Source organism: Tenrec ecaudatus, chromosome 8 (genome assembly GCF_050624435.1).
Source record: "Tenrec ecaudatus isolate mTenEca1 chromosome 8, mTenEca1.hap1, whole genome shotgun sequence".
In the NCBI taxonomy this organism is placed as follows: Eukaryota; Metazoa; Chordata; class Mammalia; order Afrosoricida; family Tenrecidae; genus Tenrec; species Tenrec ecaudatus.
Genome location: NC_134537.1, coordinates 83,904,294 through 83,922,039, shown reverse-complemented (window position 1 = coordinate 83,922,039; position 17,746 = coordinate 83,904,294). Strand labels below are relative to the sequence as shown.

Genomic DNA, 17,746 nt, shown 5'->3' with positions numbered 1-17,746 from the left:
GCCTCCCCATTCTGAATGTCCATCGCCTTTGTCATCCATGTGAAACGGTTGAAGTCTTGGAGCATGATGACCTGATGGGGATGTGCTGCGGCTCAGGGGAGGTGGAGAAATTCTGGTCAAATGTTATCTTCCAATGTGTGACCTCTAAGAAAGGAATTCACGTTAGTCCTCCCGAGCTCCAGGGACCAGTGAGAGGCAGGCGCGGGAAAGAACGTTGTACCTACTAGAACTTGTGAGAACGGTACAGACTGCCTCGTCTGGCACTGAGGCCTGAGAGGGTGTGGCGTTGGTGTTGCTTTGGGGGTTTCGCTGCTATGGCTGGGTGCCATCAAGTCACGTCTGACCCATGGGGACACTTTGTACCAGACAACAAAACACTGCCTGCTCCTGCACCATCCCCACTGGCTCAATCCATCTATTGACGGTCTCCTTTTCTTAATGATCCTATACGTGTTGACTTGATGTTTTTTTCAAGTGAAGGGGTAATGTTTGCTCAATGTGGGAGAGTTGGGCTATATTGAAAGGAAAAAAAATAACAAAGCAGCACTTTAAAATCACCTAGAACCTTAGAATCCAGAGATATTCCTATTAACATGGTAGCTTTGTTTCCCAATACATTCACACATCTCTTTTCTAATATTGTCATCATATTGGTTAAATGATAACAACTTATTTTGCTCGGTAATATAGATCAAATGCTGTTTATTAAAAGTTGAGATGGTTAGATGAGCATTTCCTGTTGGAAATTTCTCCAAGAGATTCCTTTGATGGTATCAGGCTGTCAATGTTCTTCTCAGTCTCATGATTTGGAAATATTCCTCTGGATTTTCCTCTAGTTGTAAGATGGCTTCCTTGGGTACATGTGTTCCTTGAATACATCCACAGTGGACATGCTAGCATAAAGTGTGAGCTAAGGACCTGGCTGACTAGTCTCCATTGTCCAAGTGTTTTGCTTTTGAGCTCTCGTGCCTTGCCTCTCGCTGCTTATACTATTGGCAGCCTCTCTGCTCTGTCGAGTGTTGTAGACTCTTTCAGGGGTGCAAAGGGGCACCTGGATCCCAGGAGCCCTGGATCACTCTGTCTGATCAGGAAGCAACACTGTCCACAACAGTCAAGATGGGCGAGGCCCAGGACTGTGACTCAGGCAGGGAAGCGAGGCTGGAGCCTACAGGGCATTATTCCCTCTCAATACCACGCCCAACTGCCCTGGGTAACTGAGCAAAAAACAGTTCGCGCAAGACCCCCATGGAACTGGGGCTTGAGAAGTCATCTCTGGTGGTAGGGCTTGTGGATCATGTTTATATCCTTCTTCGGTCGGTCCTTTAATTTCTAAAACACTCGCGGGTACTACATTTAATAATGTTATTAAACACTCACACTGAATATTTCAAGGACAACACAAAAGGGTCAAAGAAATCACAAAGGGATCCAGGATTTGAAGGTAGACGTGGGGGCATATGAAGGCAGAGAGCTGACGTAGGTCTTTCGCCTTTGGGGCCACCTTCATCTAGAGCCCTTCCTAGGCTGGGTCTCTCCAAGCACAGGGATGGAGTCTCTTCTAGGAAGGGAGCATGTGAACTTCCGTCTTCTCGTGGTTTTCTGAAAATCCAATTAGATACTTTTCCTGTCTCCTTCCCAGTGACTGCCCACATCTGTGGGGCCGGGGCTTCTAGACCAACAAGTGGGCACTCTGCTGAGGCCGCTATGCTGGCTTTACCCCCAGCCCATCAGCTCATCTCTCCCTGGTTTCTCTCTCTGCCTCCTCAGGCGGTTCTTCAAGGATATGCCTCACAATGCACTTGACAAGAAGTCCAACTTCGAGCTCTTGGAGTAAGTACGACGTGGTTCCTGCCTCTCCTCCCTCTCCCGCTTCTCGGTGCTCCTTTTGCCATTCACCCTCCTCCCCTCGGGCCCGGACCAGAGTCAGGAAGCCCTGCCTCTCCAGTCTCTGTACCCCTCTGCCCTGACCGGTCAGAAGTGTGCGGAGGAGCTCAGCTCTACTTTTTGTGCTCCCTCTGGTAGGAAAGAAGTAGGACTGGACCTGTTCTTCCCCAAGCAGATGCAGGAGAATCTGAAGGTGAGCAATTGGAAGGGAGAGCCACGCGGGGAGAAAGACCTCCAGTGCTGTGGTCGCCAGGCCCCAGGGCACGCTGTGCCACCCTGGCTGGAGGGAGAGGAGGGCTCAGAAGCATTGAGTGGGCCCTCTGCGAACCAGCAAACCCGGGCTCCAGTTCCGTATCAGAGGCTGGTTAGCTTGGGGCCTGAGCACTGCCAACAATGCTCCTCACGCCACCTGCACGGAATCCCTGCTGGTCCTACTGGCTATGACGTCCTGCCCACTTGGTTAACCAACTGCCAACCCATCGCTAACCAACAGGGTGGTGGAACTTGTCTGTAGGCCAACAATCCACTTATGAAAAATGCAGTTATTGAAAACCCTACAAAGTTGGCTTCCGCTGTGATACACAAGAGATCATGCCCACACCTGCGGGCAGGTGGGTATAGGGTGAACTTCCCTGCAGACAATGGCAGTGCAGCTTAGGGACTCACTCTGGCCCTGGAGGTTGTCCTGAAGCCATGGCCAGGCTTGAAGCATTAAGCCCAGGGAGCTCGTCAGGAAAGGAATCCTGACTCCAAGGAGGAGCTGGTCCTGGCTCATCAGTGGCCGTGCGCCCCCTCCCTGTCCTTCCCAACAGCCTAAGCAGTTCCGGAAGATGATCCAGCAGACCTTTCAGCAGTACGCCTCGCTGAGGGAGGAAGAGTGTGTCATGAAGTTCTTCAACACCCTGGCAGGCTTTGCCCACATTGACCAGGAGACCTACCGCTGTGAGCTCATTGTACGGCATGCCCTCTTTATCCTCCCTCTGGGTTTGGGTGGGTTTCGGTTGGAACTGAGGTTCAGGCTTCACGCAACAGGGCCCAGAAGGCCAATGTGGGGAGAGGGAGAAGTACCCTTGTTTGTGGGTTCTCAGCCTCACTGGCCTGCTCTACGCAACAACTACACAATCCACCCATGGCGGTTCACCCAGTCCTCGTTCAGCTCTTAGGCAAAACCAGTGTTCTGAGAGAATGAGAGCTGTACCCAGTATTTGAGATGAGTTCCCGCCTCCCCGTGGGCCTGCCCAGTGTAGTGCTGCAGCCCCTTATCTCCATCATGGAGGCTGAGGATGTTGGACAAGTGGGGGGGTGACTGTTAGGTGTCACCTTCCTACACTGCCCATTCTGCTCGTCCCCCATCCTGTCTACTCTAGCTCCAAAGTCCACTTTTCCTCCCCGACCACACTGACCTCCTTGGCACCTCTGGGCCTGTGACCAGCTTTCCCCCCACCTGTCGGCACCCTCATGCCATCCTGCTATCACTACCACCTTCCATGGCTGCAGGGAGATATCGCAGACCCATGGGAGAAGGCATCCCACCATCGGCTGAGCACGATCCCTCCCGTGGTGCCGTTGTCATGAGGGTCTCTGGTCTATTCGTCAAGGTGGCCTAGAGAGGGCAGCACCTCAGAACCAAGCCACAACCCTGCAGAGGCCTAGGCCATCAGAGGGGCGACTTGGGAATTGTTTTCAAAGTCGTTGATGAGTGTGACCTCAGGTAACAAGTTGGTGGGTAAGGCAGGAGTCGGGGCGCTGCTTCATGTACTGCTTGCTGTACTGCTTGGCTGGTAACATCGAGGTTGGAGTCTCCCCAGAGGCACCTCAGAGGAAAGTTCTTGTGATCTGCTCCCAAGAAATAGTCCCTGAACACCCAGTGGAGCACAGTTCTACTCTGACTCAGATGCGACAGCAGCTGGAACTTGCCTGAAGCCAGGGACTCAATTAGTGACCTCTCCACTCTGAGGCATGGGATTCGGAGGGTGGGTTGATTTGGGGGGCGGGGGGGTTAGAGCAGAAGGAACTGCAGGGTCCAAACGACAGTGGTCCGTGCCTAGTGTGGGGCACTTTCTCTGTTTTCCCTCATATGTCTAAAACACGGGCGGGCGCCCCTGGGGCAACAGTCTCCTCTCTCCTTGTATCCCAGCAAGGTTGGAACATCACTGTGGACCTGGTCATCGGACCAAAAGGCATCCGCCAGCTGACAAGTCAAGATGCAAAGGTAGACAGGGCTAGAGGGCCAGAACCACCCAGCCAGGGGGGCCCTCATGGACCTGGTTGGGAGGGCTTCCCACTTCTACTGCCTCCCCACCCCACCCCCCAGGGAGGAGGGGTTCTCCCGCCCTTTATGGCTGAGAGCAGCGAGGCCACTCCCTTGGTAGGAGGTAGCTGTACAAACAGCATGGGACAGATAGCCCTTGACTTCGCTGAGACAAGCCCCTAGCCTCGCATTGCTCTTTCTCTCTCCACGGCAAGGCGCTGGGCTGGGAGTCAGGGGACCCAGGCCCAGTCCTGGCTTCACCACCAACTTGGTGAGTAGCCTTGGGCAAGTCCTGGCTTTCTCCAGACCTTATTTGGTCCACTGCCGAGTGAGGGGCTCGGGCGAGAAGCCCCTTTCCAGCTTTAACGTTCCTTTGATTCTCACTCTGCCTCTCTGCGAGGCGCTCAGCTCTCCCCTGGGGTCCCCCTCCCGGCGCTGGGGGATACGCCTGGCCTAGGCCCTGGGGAAAGTGGTCTGAAGGACTCCGTGGAGGGGCTAAGGGGTGACTTCCCACAGCCCACCTGCCTGGCGGAGTTCAAGCAGATTCGGTCCATCCGGTGCCTCGCGCTGGAGGAGGAGCAGGCCGTGCTGCAACTGGGCATCGAAGGCGCCCCCCAGGTGAGCGTCTCTGGGCATCTGAACACAAGTACGTACCATGGCAGGGGTGCTGGCTGGGGTGCCAGCTCAGATCACCTTGACCAGGGTGGGCAGGCAGCCAGGCGTTCTTATTAATGAGATGTCAGATTGATGATAAATTACGAGGAGACTATGTCAGGAAGGAATGCGATCTCTTTAGTAAGAGCTCAGGGAACTGGATCTTTTGTGGTAGAAGAACCTGCAAGACCCCAGACCACCAAAAGATCATCTATCCCTCATCCCCTCCTCCACGTCTGCTTTTAAACGAGCACCTACTAGTACAGGCATTATGGTAAGCGTTGAAATTGGCCTTGGTGGAGCTTAGGGCCTTCTGGCGGGGTCTCTGTAGGGATTGTAGACCCAGTGCCAGCAGAGGCGTGTGGAGTGGGGCAGGGGTGTGGCAGAGGGGGGCCTGCACCTCTGTGCCTGCTGTCTCTTCTCCAGCCCTGTGAGGAGACTCTCACCAAGGCTGTAGGGGGTCTCACCCTTGGCCGGTCTCTTCTCCGCAGTCCTTGTCCATCAAAACCTCCTCTCTGGCAGAAGCCGAGAACATGGCTGACCTCATCGATGGCTACTGCCGGCTGCAGGGCGAGCACAAAGGCTCTCTCATTGTTCATCCCAAGAAAGGTGGGTTTCCACTCAGAGGAAAATGGACCGGACCAATATATATATATATATTAGGACAGCTAAGCCAAGGAAGGCCCTGAAGCAGAAAAGGAGCGGCTAAGACACTGACAGACACCAGAGAAGGGGCTGTCCTTAGAGACAGGGCCCCATGGACCAGCAGGGTCACCAGCTACAGTAAGCAGTCAGTCCATCTGTCTTCCTCTGGCCTTGCTGGTCAGAGGTGATGTCGGCACTGTGGGAGAGGTGTCTATAGCCCCAGGAAGGTCAAAGCCATAGCCCGACCATGGCTGTTCGCCCCTGTGTGTATCCCTGCCTCAAAGTTGTAATCAGGAAGCAGCTGTCTGGGCTGGAGCAGGTGCATGGTGACGGGATTACCCCAAGATGCTTTTCTACCAGAGGGATCCAAAGAGCTGCCCTCTGGCTCTAGGCAGGAAGAGCGTAGCTGGGAGGGAGGATCCCCTTGTGTTGGCTGCTAGGAGCACAGTAGAGGTCCGATGGTCATCCAGGACGGGGGTCTCCCCTGGCACCAACTTCTCCATCGTTCTCCTCTCTCCACAGACGGTGAGAAGAGGAACAGCCTGCCCCAGATCCCCATGCTGTAAGTAGAATGGGAAGCAGGAATAGTTCTGGGATCAGCCTGGGCTTGCCAGCAGAAGGAAGTAAAAGTTGCTTTAGTTTCTGGCTCCCAGGGCCTCGTGGGACAACATTGGCATCCCAGCACTTTCCCACATGGAAATTCTTCCTTCCCAATCAATGCGTGCAGGGGTATGCTTACGTTCCAATGCTGCCTGGTGTCATCTTAGATCTTCCTCTGTCCTCTCGCCCACTGGCAGCCCAGACCCAATCTCCCAGGGTGGTCACCCAAGTACCAGCTGGCAGGCTCTGAGCTCACCACTGCCCTCTGGTCTCACCCTACAGAAACCTGGAGGAGCGACGCTCCCACTTTTCGGAAAGCTGCAGTATCGGTAAGCCAAGCCGCGTGCAGGGCTCGCTCTCGCCTGCAACCTCTTGGCTGCTCGGCTGCCTCTGCCTGCTCTTGTGACATCTCCAAGCGTCCCCTCCTGTTACAGAAAAACAAACTCCCCCAGAACTTCTCAGTGAGGGCTTCAAAATGCCATTCACACAACAGCTAGTGTGTGCCAAACTGTCAAAGGTTCTGGGTGGCGCCAACAGTTGTCACTTGTCTACCAACATAAAGGTTGGTGGTTTGAACCCGCCGGGGGAAGTGGTGAGGGAGTGGCATTCTATGGAAGGAAGAGTTCTATCCTGACCCCACGTAGAGTCACTGGGAGCTAGAACCCACTCGTGACAAGGAATCTGTGTTTTTTGCTTTTCTGGGTTTTTTGGCTGAGCAGTAGCTATGTGGCAGATGCCCTGTAAAAGTCTTTATACGTATTTTGCTCAGTGATGATATCAAACGCCCTCTCAAAATAGCCATTTCACAGAAAAGGAAATGGTGGGTCAGAAGGGTCAACCAACTTAAGTGAGCCAGATGGAAAGCTAGGGACCCCGGCTGCAGGGAGTCAAAGCTGGGTCCTGGTGTATTCTGCGCTTATCACCACTCTGCAGCCTGGACCGGGGACTCCATAGCAGGACTGGCTCCGCCCCTCCTGGTGGTGTCAGCCTGGGCTCCACTGGCTCTGAGATGGGAGCCCCACTCTTGAGTCTCTAGGGATAGGCTAGTGGGGTGCTTCTCCATCATGGGCAGGACCTCTGGTGGGGATTCTCAATCACGGGCAGGGCCTCTCCTCTCCTTCCAGAGTCAGACATCTACTCTGAGATCCCGGATGAGACCCTGCGGAGGCCTGGAGGTAGGTCCCTGACCCCACCATGCTGGCCCCAGCCCTATGGAGTGACATTTCATGATGCAGGTGGCAGCAGAGGGTCCTTCCTTTGCCCTCCTCCACATGTGGCTCAGAAAGAGGAAGCCCGGGGTCACTTTGAGTGGCAGAATAGGACAGTGATCTTTTCCCTGTACGGCTTGCCCTTCGGCATGCCCACAGTGCTGGCTGGGAGCTCTCACGGAGTGGACAGAGGTCTCGGCTTTCTGAGGGGCGGTGAGGGCCCCTCTCTGTGTCTGAGGAAGTAGAGCATTCTCGAGCCCCTTTCTCAGCCCTGCCCCTGGGTCCCACTGGAGGTGCTCAGCTGAGGGTCTGGCAGGCCTGGTGTTGGAACCTGTGAGCTCCTGGGCTCCCTGAGGGGTGCCAGCTGGCTCCTGCGCTCCTGAGGCTTCCCATCCCCCCATTTGTGCAGGTCCTCAGTACGGCATCTCCCGGGAACATGTGATTCTAGGTCGTATCCTTGGCGAGGGCTTTTTCGGGGAGGTGTACGAAGGCGTCTACCAGAACCATGTGAGTTTCAGCCTCTCCCCCACCCTCCCCTCGGGCTGTGCACCAGGTGAGATGGGAGCTTGGGTCACATGCACGGCAGCTCTAAGTGGCCCGCTTGGTGCTTAGAGTAGTCCTGAACTATGAAAAGAAACAATGGAACTGACAGAAAATTCCAAGAAGGAGAGAAATACCATGAAAAACTGCAAAACAGAAGCAGAATGGAGAGGGGCAGGGGTGTCTTTGAGGAAGAATGAAAGGGGGAGAGAAATAGAAAGGCCGTTTTGAGAAAAGAAAGATTGAGAGCTGAGGCAGGAGTTGGGGGGTGGAGTATACCCAGGGACCCAGCGGTGTTTCTCACTGTGGCCGTGTTTCCAGCTGCCCCAGTGGGGACGGGAAGGTCAGGGAAAGGGTGATGGAAATTAAAAAAAAAAAAAAAACTGAGAAAGTGCCCTTGACCTTGCATCTGGTGGTCTGGACTGGGGCGCAGCCTCGAGCTTTAGGTGAGATCATGGAACCCTTCTGAGGCTCAGGGTCGGCGTCCATACAACCAGGGGCTTGGCAGACTGAATCTCTGAGGTCCTCTCTAGTTGGAGCAGGTCCTGGTTTAGAGGGAAAGCAGCAGCAGGGAGGGAGAGGAGGGCGGCCAGGAAGAAGGCAGGGGCAGAGAGGCCGGGGGCTGCAGGCTTTGGTTGTTCACAATCCATGGGCCCAGAGGACCATGTGCACACTCTCATTGCAGAAAGGGGAGCAGATCAACGTCGCAGTCAAGACCTGTAAGAAAGACTGCACTCTGGACAACAAGGAGAAGTTCATGAGTGAGGCAGGTAGGTCTCCCGAGCGGCGGCACAGCCTGCTGAGCCAGCACAGACCTCTGAGAGAGAAGGGTGACTTCAGATCTGGGAAGGCTGTGTGAGCAAGCCTGGGCCTTCTGTCAAGAGGAGTGTGGCACCGCCGGCTGGCACCGCTCAGCCAGCGTTCTCCTTTCTGCGCCTCATGGGCCTTTGAGTCGATCCAGTGCGTCCCTCTTCTCCCCAACTCCAGTTATCATGAAGAACCTCGACCACCCCCACATCGTGAAGCTGGTGGGCATCATTGAGGAGGAGCCCACCTGGATCATCATGGAACTGTATCCCTACGGAGAGGTGAGCTGGAAAATTGGGCCTCTTCCATGTGAGGTCACGAAAGCACCCAGTCCCCAGGCTTGCTTTCTGCCTTCCCTGTGCAATGGGGACAGCCAAGCGACTGTTCATGGGGGAAATTGACAGAGCATCCTACTGGTACTGGTGGGCTTGGCCCTCCCCGGGAGGGTGGATGACTGCCTCTGGCCCCATGCAGGGGCTCTTACTGGAGCCTTCCCTCCTTCCCACAGCTGGGCCACTACCTGGAGCGAAACAAGAACTCGCTGAAGGTGCTCACCCTTGTCCTGTACTCGCTGCAGATAGGCAAGGCCATGGCCTACCTGGAGAGCATCAACTGTGTCCACAGGTAGGGTTCGGGACAGGGCGGGCTGCGTGGAAGCCTGGGCCCCTAGATATGGTCCCTGAGAACATTGGGGTGAAGCAGGTCCCTGGAGTCACTGAGACCTGTACGGCACCCTGGCTCTGACCCCGCTTCTCTTGGTAACTTGTAGCCACTCTGAGCAACTGCACTGAATCTGCTGCCTTGCCTTAAACATGAAAATGACAGCAGATACCTCACAGGACTGCCATCGGGAAGAAATTGGAAGCCCTAAGTTTGGTTGCCGCCCCCCACCCCCTGAAAAAAAAACATTCTAGCCCCCTTCCCTTGGAGTTCTAGGAACGACCACTTCAGAGCTTGTTCTGCTCCTGGATCCACCAGGTGCCGCATCACTACATGGGAGTGCCATGGCCCAGGAGGAAGGAGTTAGGCTGAAAACTCAGGAGGACAGGCCTAGGGTTTGGGCACTTTCCAGCCTGAACCAATGGCTCTGTCCTAGCTCCTCACTGCGCCAGTTCCTACTGCATCCGGTGGCTTGTTGAGGGTCCCTTCTCCACCTTGCTTTGTGCCCCATTCCCTAACGAGCGAGTGGCATCCTGCTGGAGACAGGCAGGTGCTCCAAGAGCACTGGGTGGATTGCTTTCGATGAAGCAGCACTGACATGAGTTCCTGGCCTGCGCACTAAGCCTTGTTGGAGGATGGGAAAATCCATGTACCCATTCGACAAAGATGCCTGTACATCTACGGTGTGCCAGATAGCATCCCAGGGATAAAGCTATGATTGAAAGCAGACAAAATATCCTTTCCTTGTGGAGCCAGATTCTTGCCTGAGAAGAAACTGCATAGCATGAATATTGACGGGGTCAAGGTGATGGGATCTCAGGTCTGCTTCCCGTCTGGGTGCCTTTGTTTCAAGGCAGCATGTTTCTAAGCCACCGTTTTAGATACTGAACATAAATATTCGGGAATGGACTGGGTGAATGGGCAAGTACAGGCGGGAGGAACAACAGCGGAAGCGGCTACTCCTGGGTGGGCTCTGAGAGCACAGACTCTGGAGTTAGGGTCCCTGGGCCAATCATCAGGAACCTGCTGGGTAAACTGCGTCAGCTCTCTGGGACCCAGTCTCGCCACCTGTTCCAGGGAATTCTGAAGGCCTATGTCATGATCCAGGGTAGGTCAAGCACTTACATGATCTTGCCTATTCGGCCTAATTGGAGACCCTGGGTGTGTGAAGAGCTAACTAACCCAAGGGTTGGATGGTCAAGTCCACCCAGACAGGCCATAGAAGAAAGGTCTTGGTGACCCACTGGAAACCAGCAATTAACCCCCCTTGGGGCGCACAGCCCTACGCTGACACGCACACGGTCTCCAGGAGTCAGAACAGACTGCATAGCAACTGGCTGTTGGTGTGGCTTTGTTTCTCTCTGCCCATGGTAACGCCACACATAGCTCCAAGGCAAATGGGTTTTTCATCATCCCAGTTCGCTCTGCAGCCGCACTTGCGGTTACTGCTCACAGCAATTAGGAAAGAAAACATGATGACGACCAGAGGAGCCCTGGTGGTATTGTGGCTACCTGTTGGGCTGCTAACCACAAGGGCAGCAGTTCAAAACCACAAGCTGATCCTCAGGAGAAAGACGAGGATTTCCACTCCTGTAAAGAGTGACAGTCTTAGAAACTCGCAGGAGCAGGTCTTCCCTGTCTTGTAGGGTTGCTCTGAGTCGGCATCGATTGATAGCAGTGAGTTTGGGTTTTGCTTTTTGAACGATGGAAAGGCAGAGTGGGGAGAGGATGATGTGGCCAGGAAAGTGGGCAGCAACTGTAGAGGTTCATCTTTAAGGACTCCCCAAGGAGACAGCCTTCCTGGCAGAGGGAACACTATGAGCAACAGCGGAGAGTGGACAGAACCTGTCCTGGGAGCAGCAAGCGGGCTTCGAGTTAGAGATGTGGAGGAGAGACCATGAGAGGCAAAGCCCAAATAGTAAGATGGGAAAGGATGGCCGAGGGCCTAGACAGAGATGCCAGGATGTAGGGAAGGAGGCGTCCTAGGCCCAGTGTGGTTGAATCGAAAGGACTCCATCCACTGACCCCAGTGTTCTGAGAGTGTCCCCTCAGGGTGTCATCTTCCTTCTTTTCTGGGCTTGGGGAACAAAACAAGGTGGAGAGAGGATGGGCTCCACTGCCACTGGATGGGCCTGAGCTGTGCCTTAGCAAGATGGGCCTGGTGAGAGGTGGGGAGGAAAGCCAACGGCTTCTGCTCTGAAGTCCCAGACCCAGGCCACTGTTGTTTGTCAGTCTCTCTGTGTGAAGTCCTCCTCCTCCCAGGGGGTGGTGGCACCTCACCATTGTCACCTCATCCTTCCTCCAGGGACATTGCCGTCCGAAACATCCTGGTGGCCTCCCCTGAGTGTGTCAAGCTGGGGGATTTTGGCCTTTCCCGGTACATTGAGGATGAGGAGTATTACAAAGGTAAGGTGGGGGGGCGGGGGGGGGCTCTGATGGCTAGAGAATAGGCCGTATTTCCATACATGCCCCTGGTCTTTGCTCCTCTGAATAATCCCTGTGTGCTTCCCAAAGCCTCTGTGACTCGTCTCCCCATCAAGTGGATGTCCCCCGAGTCTATTAACTTCCGACGATTCACCACAGCCAGTGACGTCTGGATGTTTGGTGAGTGGAGTTTCTGGGGAGTGGGGGTTCTGGAAAGGGGTCCAGTTCTGACCTCCATGGCCAGCAGGTGCCTGACTAGGCACTGGAAAAAGGTTGGAGGAGTCCTGTTTTGCCCTGAGGAATCCCAGAAGTAGAGAGAGCAGTGGTGGGCTGGGTGGGGGTGACATGGCTGAGGGTTACTTTGAATGGACCAGCCCCAAGAATGGAGCTGGGGCACCCTGCAGGGCAGCCTCAAGAATCAAATGTTGAGCTTTGCTTTGAGACGGAGGTGCAGAACGTGGTGACAGAGCAGATGAGCTACGGTCATCTCTTTCCAAAACGTGCCATCCTGTGCATGAGCCCAGACTCAATAAAGGCCATCACTCTCTGTCCACTGCACATCAAGAAAACCCAGGCTCACACAGTGGGGTCTTCTCCATGACAACATAGACAGGAAGTGTCAGGGTGAGATTATGAACCTCGGCTTTCTGAGTGAGGCGTCACTGTCCCCTGGTTGTCAAACATGCGGCACCAATGGCCCCAAAGATGTGCCTTTGACTGCCACTCCCGGAACCCACAGAGCCCTTTTAGCTGCTCTCTGTGGGATTTCCCAATGCTGTACCAACAGAAATACCAGCATGCAATGGCTGGAAGCATTAGAAATCTGGAAGCTAGGAGTCTAAATTCATCATGGTGTAGTCTACAGGGAGATGCCTAGGGAGAGGTCGATTTCAGTTTCTCAAGGCCTGCAAGCTTTGTGGTTCCTGGGCTTTGAGATTCATTTCCCTCTGTAGTGAGATCGCATTTCCTTCTGTAATGAGATAGCACTTCCCTCCCTGTCCCTCCCATGGCTGAGCATCTGTGTCTAATCTGCTCTTGTTATAACTCAGTGTAGGACACATCTCACTAGCAATTCATTAGCATGACAAAAGACCTTATTCCCCAAAGGGATTACATCAACAGGTATGAAAAAGACAAAACCAAACTCAATTGCCATCGAGGCTTGATGGTGTAGTGGTTAGGCATTGGGCTGGTAACCACAAGGTCAACAGTTCTAAACCACCAGCCAGCCCCTTCTCGGGTGAAAGATGAGGCTTTCTGGTGCTGTAAAGAGTTACCGTCCCAGAAATCCATGGGGCAGTTCTACCCTGCCCTATGGATCCACATTGAGTTCCTAGCAGTGATCCACAGGTATAGGGGATACCGAATGCCAACACGCATTTTGAGGGTCACCATCAACCCCTAACAGGGGTGTAGCGAGAGAGGCCTTAGTTCCCTCTATAAGGATCATTGTATTGGTGGACATGTTGGTCTTTGGCAAGAAATCGGGTGGTCCTTCCTGGCAGGGATGGAGCCCTGATGGGCACACTAGATTCTGGGGAAGATGGCCTTGTATTGGCCGGTGCCAGTCCCCTCCCGTGCCCCCTGCCCTGAGCCCTCGCCTCCTTCCCTCAGCCGTGTGCATGTGGGAGATCCTGAGCTTTGGGAAGCAGCCTTTCTTCTGGTTGGAGAACAAGGACGTCATCGGGGTACTGGAGAAAGGGGACCGGCTGCCCAAACCCGACCTCTGCCCACCTGTCCTCTACACGCTCATGACCCGCTGCTGGGACTATGACCCCAGTGACCGGCCCCGCTTCACGGAGCTTGTGTGCAGCCTCAGGTGAGTGGAGAAGGAGGGGCTGCAGGGAGAGGGCATTCAAGGTGGGACTGTCTCCTCAGCTAGCAGACAGCGAGGCTCATCAGAGGTCTCTCAAAGACTCCCCTAAATAAGAGGCAACCAGGGTCCCACCAGAGCTCAAAAGGTTGGCTGTGATGTTCCACCCAGGGCAGGGAAAGATGGGCTCCCGTTTGAACCCAGACCGTCCTTCGGATCAACATGCAATCATGCACTCCAATGGAACTGGCCAGACAAGCACAGCGTCGGATGCATAGACAGAGGGGTGCCCCGTAGCTCTCTCTGTTGGGGACAAAAAGTTGAAGCCAAGCTTCCGGTCAGCTGTGACCTCAGAGAAAAAGTGAGCCCGGACCAACCTTGCCTATTGCCCACATCAGAACACAGTGCCACGCTCACGGCACATACTCAGGACATACTTTGTAGGTTTGACTCAAGAGGCTGAACCAGATTTTCATGGAAGTGATTATGTTTGTCGTAGAGGTTGGAAACATACCTGCCAGATGTGGGACCAGGGTGGGGAGCCTGCCTTCTCGGAAGCACTCACTCTTCTCTCTCTCTGGTTATTTCCTTCCAGTCAGCAGGGGAAGGTGTGATTGTTGTGATGTTGTGGTTGGGCGTTTTCACAGCAGCGCACACATCAGTTTCTACACGTGGCACTGATGGCATGCGCCAAGGTGTGCCACCGTCCTCACCACCTTGTGCATGGTTCCTGCACTGCCAACAGGAGCTCGGTGCCCACAAAGCTGCTCTCGCACCTCTCCAGTTGCTCTTGTCTGTTTGATCCCATGTGGGCAGCTCTTCATAAGAGCTCGGTGCTTAGAGCAGATGGGCTTTATTCACTAAGCTGAACAACTGTTTAGTTTTAAGAAGACTTCATAAGACATTTTTAATGTAGACATTTTTAAAGAGTTCAAGGGTTCATACATCCTCTGTAGCTTTAGAACGTCTAGATTCCATGAGAATATGCGATGCTTTTTCCTCACTTCCCTCCCTTTTGATCAAGATCCTTCTGTAGAATCTTCTGTCAAAATAGCCCATATTGGTAAGGACTTAGTCTGGGTAGACTAGAGAACAAATCCACAGAAACTCATCTACGTATAAGAGAGTTTCATATAAAGGGTAAGTGTACATTAAGAAAGCATCCCAACCCAGTCTAGTCCAAGCCCATAAGTCCGATATTAGCCCATATGTCCGACACCAATCTACAAAGTCCTCCTCAAACTCACAAAACACACGCAGTGATGCTGACTGCAGGAGGAAAGCCGAATCTGTGAATGTGTAAGCATCTCAGTGCTGGCAGGGGTCTCCACGCGGCTTCTCCAGCACCCTGGGCTGCATCAGGGTAGGTCCATGTGGCTTCTCCTCAGGGATATCTCACAGGAAGTGAGCCTTTCTAGCTGAGGCAGAGAACTAGCTCAGGCAGCCGCACACTGTTCCGACCATCAGAAAGAAAGAGACCAAAGAGGCGAGGCTCAGTGAGCCATTTCTCACTCCGCTCTTCAATTAAACTGCCCTTCAGTGAATCCCACGTGTGTTCATCATCCAGGTTGGCACAATAAACCTTCCCTCTCACAGGTAACCAGCCACCAACCAGTTCTTCTCCTCGCATGGTGAAGGCAGTGATTGTTCATGGAGGCAATGGGCCATGCATTCCATGTCTTCCTCCCGTTTCTGACTCTGCAGGGCACAATTTTTAACACGTTACTAAGGAAGTGACCTGGGAGTAACCGCTCCTTTCTGAATGGAAGGTGGGAGGAGCAGAAGGTGTGCTGCTTGTCATGTGCTCCAAGTGTCCCCTGAGTATCATGAAATCAGTGAGGAACTAGTCAGAGGATAGCATTTCAGGGTTGAGAGTCCTCTAGTTTTCTCGGTGCATGATGCATGTCAACTCTCCCTTGGGCCTGGCTTCCATTAGGGTGGGACTCAGTGAATCAAACCTTTCCCAGAAAGGCCCAGCACGTGGTCATTTGGAGCGCTGCCCTGTCTGCTGCAATGGTGCACCTCTACCACTGTAGCATGTCAGTAGCCATAGACAATGTGTAAATGAATGCACAAGGCTATCTGCTGATCACACTTTTATTTATGGGCACTGAAATGGAACTTTAATATAATTTTCACATATCACGAAATCTTCGCCTGCCCCAAACCATGTAAAGCTGTAGAGAAAGAAGACAATGTCTTTAGCCTGGAGGTCATACAAAAATAGGTAGAGGCTGAAGTTGGGACCTGGGCTTAGTATCAACTCACACTGTTAGTTCTAAAATAGTCCATATTTTGTCTTTTTTGTTTTCCCTGAGATAAAGAAAATATCCCCTGGAAAATGCCTTTGAGAGGGATTGGGACCCACAAGAAGATAGTGGGGGAGGGTGCGGCTCTTGGCTGGGCGCATGGGGTGACACTTGACCCTACATTACTTTGGATGAAGAGGGTTTCCAACACAATCTGCAATCTCCTTCTTAGGAGCCCTCTCTGACATTCCTGTCTCTAGAGTTAAGACAGGATGAATTCAGGGTTCCTTGGCTTTGGGGGGATGGGGTAGGAGGGAATTTTTAGATACCCCACCATGTAAAAATTACCATGGTCATGCTCATGGATTGTTGAAATGTTGTCAATTTCATGGTGGACTTTCTTAAAACTTAATGCATGTGTTTTGAAACACTGGCATCAAATGTTGTGTATCAACAGCATACAGTGCTTGGTCTACATATTTATGTGTGAACACATATGTTTTAAAGGGCCCATTGAGAGCCCCAGGAGTCTTGATCCCCAAGTCGAGAGCCACGTGGTTGGGCAATTAGAGCAAGAAAACCTCGGTTAGCTTGTACAACCCTTCCCCTTTAATACACATTAGGGAGGTGTTGCTGGGAGGAGCTTTTAACTCCTTGTTGACAATTAATGAACCAAGAGATGTAGAGTATAGGCCTCCTTCATGCAGTTGGCTGGGAGCATCAAGAAACCCACCTGGAGAAAGAGTGACAATAGCAGGTACAAGAGGGCCAAAGGCATGGGCAGAGGGGCAGCTTACTTTGACCATGTTTCTCTTTCCTTACCTGATTTGACTTCTTGGCAGTGATATTTACCAGATGGAGAAGGATATTGCTCTAGAGCAGGAAAGGAACACTCGTTACCGAACCCCCAAAATCTTGGAACCTGCAGCCTTCCAGGAGCCCCCACCCAAGGTAAGGCAAGACCCAGCCTCAGCAGTCCTCTGAGTCCCAGCAGAACTGGGACCCTCTGTGGCCCATTCCCACCAGCCTTATCATCTAGCAGGCCCCTCATTGCACAGGCCAGATGCTTCTCTGTCCATCAGTCCTGGACTCGGCCCCTGTCACGGCACTGCTCTGAAATTTGGGTGGAATCTGAGACAGCAGAGCCTTGTGGGCAAGCTGGATCCCGGAATCACCCTGGAAAAGTTTTCCCTGAGTAGCTAGCTGGAACACTCTTCTGGGAGTGTTTTCAGGACACATTAGATTCACCAGGGACATAGGAAGGGAGAGTGTCCTTGGGACACCTAGGTTGAGTCTGTGCCTGTGTCCTCCCTGACTCCCCTGTGCTCAGGGGCCAGTGCCTGACTGGAACACCACTAGATGGCTAGATTTGAGGCCATGTTCAGTTCAGTCCAAGGCTTTTTCTTACTGTCCCCTTGACCCAGCATGCCCTTCTCTCAGAACTCAGCTCAAGTTCTATGGCCTTCATGAAGCTTTCCTGAGCCCTTGCTGACCTCCAACCTCTGAACTGGTAGCTCTTGATTGCTTATTTTCCAGGTACATCGTATGCAGTTTGGTTACACAAATGCACGCATGCCCTCACAATGAATGCCCTCATTCCAAGAAGACAGACACACTAACCTCTTTGTATCTTCCCATCAGCCAGCATGCACTGGGCGCCCACTAAGTGCATATAGCGTGATTGAAATAACAACTTTTTCCCTCGTCTCTTCTTCATCCTGAACACCCCTGACCTGTCTCCATCCCGGGCATCCCCTTGATGAGTCCTTGATGCGAAGGAGGGAAAAGCCTCAGGTGGAGGACATATCTGCTTTCTCTCTGCAGCCCAGCTGGCCGAAGTACAGACCCCCACCACAGACCAACCTTCTGCCTCCCAAACTGCAGTTCCAGGTAGATATACGACCGGAGGGCTGGGGAAGCTCGGGTCTGTTCCACATCTAGGTCACTCCTGAAAGGCCATACTTGTGCCTCTGAAGAGCAGCCCTCTCCCACTGGGGAATTTGACCTCAGA

At 53.2% G+C, this 17,746-nt stretch overlaps 1 protein-coding gene across 1 annotated transcript in view; it reads left to right on the top strand.

The window, feature by feature from the left end:
• Positions 1 to 17,746, top strand: part of PTK2B (protein tyrosine kinase 2 beta) — a 161,950-nt gene that overhangs the window by 129,413 nt on the left and 14,791 nt on the right. The window contains exons 6-23 of the mRNA XM_075556481.1: positions 1,768 to 1,830; positions 2,023 to 2,077; positions 2,697 to 2,837; positions 4,022 to 4,096; positions 4,652 to 4,753; positions 5,281 to 5,398; positions 5,957 to 5,996; positions 6,317 to 6,363; positions 7,159 to 7,209; positions 7,652 to 7,749; positions 8,468 to 8,552; positions 8,770 to 8,870; positions 9,098 to 9,213; positions 11,555 to 11,655; positions 11,764 to 11,853; positions 13,288 to 13,492; positions 16,578 to 16,686; positions 17,560 to 17,625. Coding sequence (XP_075412596.1) covers positions 1,768 to 1,830; positions 2,023 to 2,077; positions 2,697 to 2,837; positions 4,022 to 4,096; positions 4,652 to 4,753; positions 5,281 to 5,398; positions 5,957 to 5,996; positions 6,317 to 6,363; positions 7,159 to 7,209; positions 7,652 to 7,749; positions 8,468 to 8,552; positions 8,770 to 8,870; positions 9,098 to 9,213; positions 11,555 to 11,655; positions 11,764 to 11,853; positions 13,288 to 13,492; positions 16,578 to 16,686; positions 17,560 to 17,625 — 1,663 coding nt within the window. The remainder of the gene's footprint in view (positions 1 to 1,767; positions 1,831 to 2,022; positions 2,078 to 2,696; positions 2,838 to 4,021; positions 4,097 to 4,651; positions 4,754 to 5,280; positions 5,399 to 5,956; positions 5,997 to 6,316; positions 6,364 to 7,158; positions 7,210 to 7,651; positions 7,750 to 8,467; positions 8,553 to 8,769; positions 8,871 to 9,097; positions 9,214 to 11,554; positions 11,656 to 11,763; positions 11,854 to 13,287; positions 13,493 to 16,577; positions 16,687 to 17,559; positions 17,626 to 17,746) is intronic.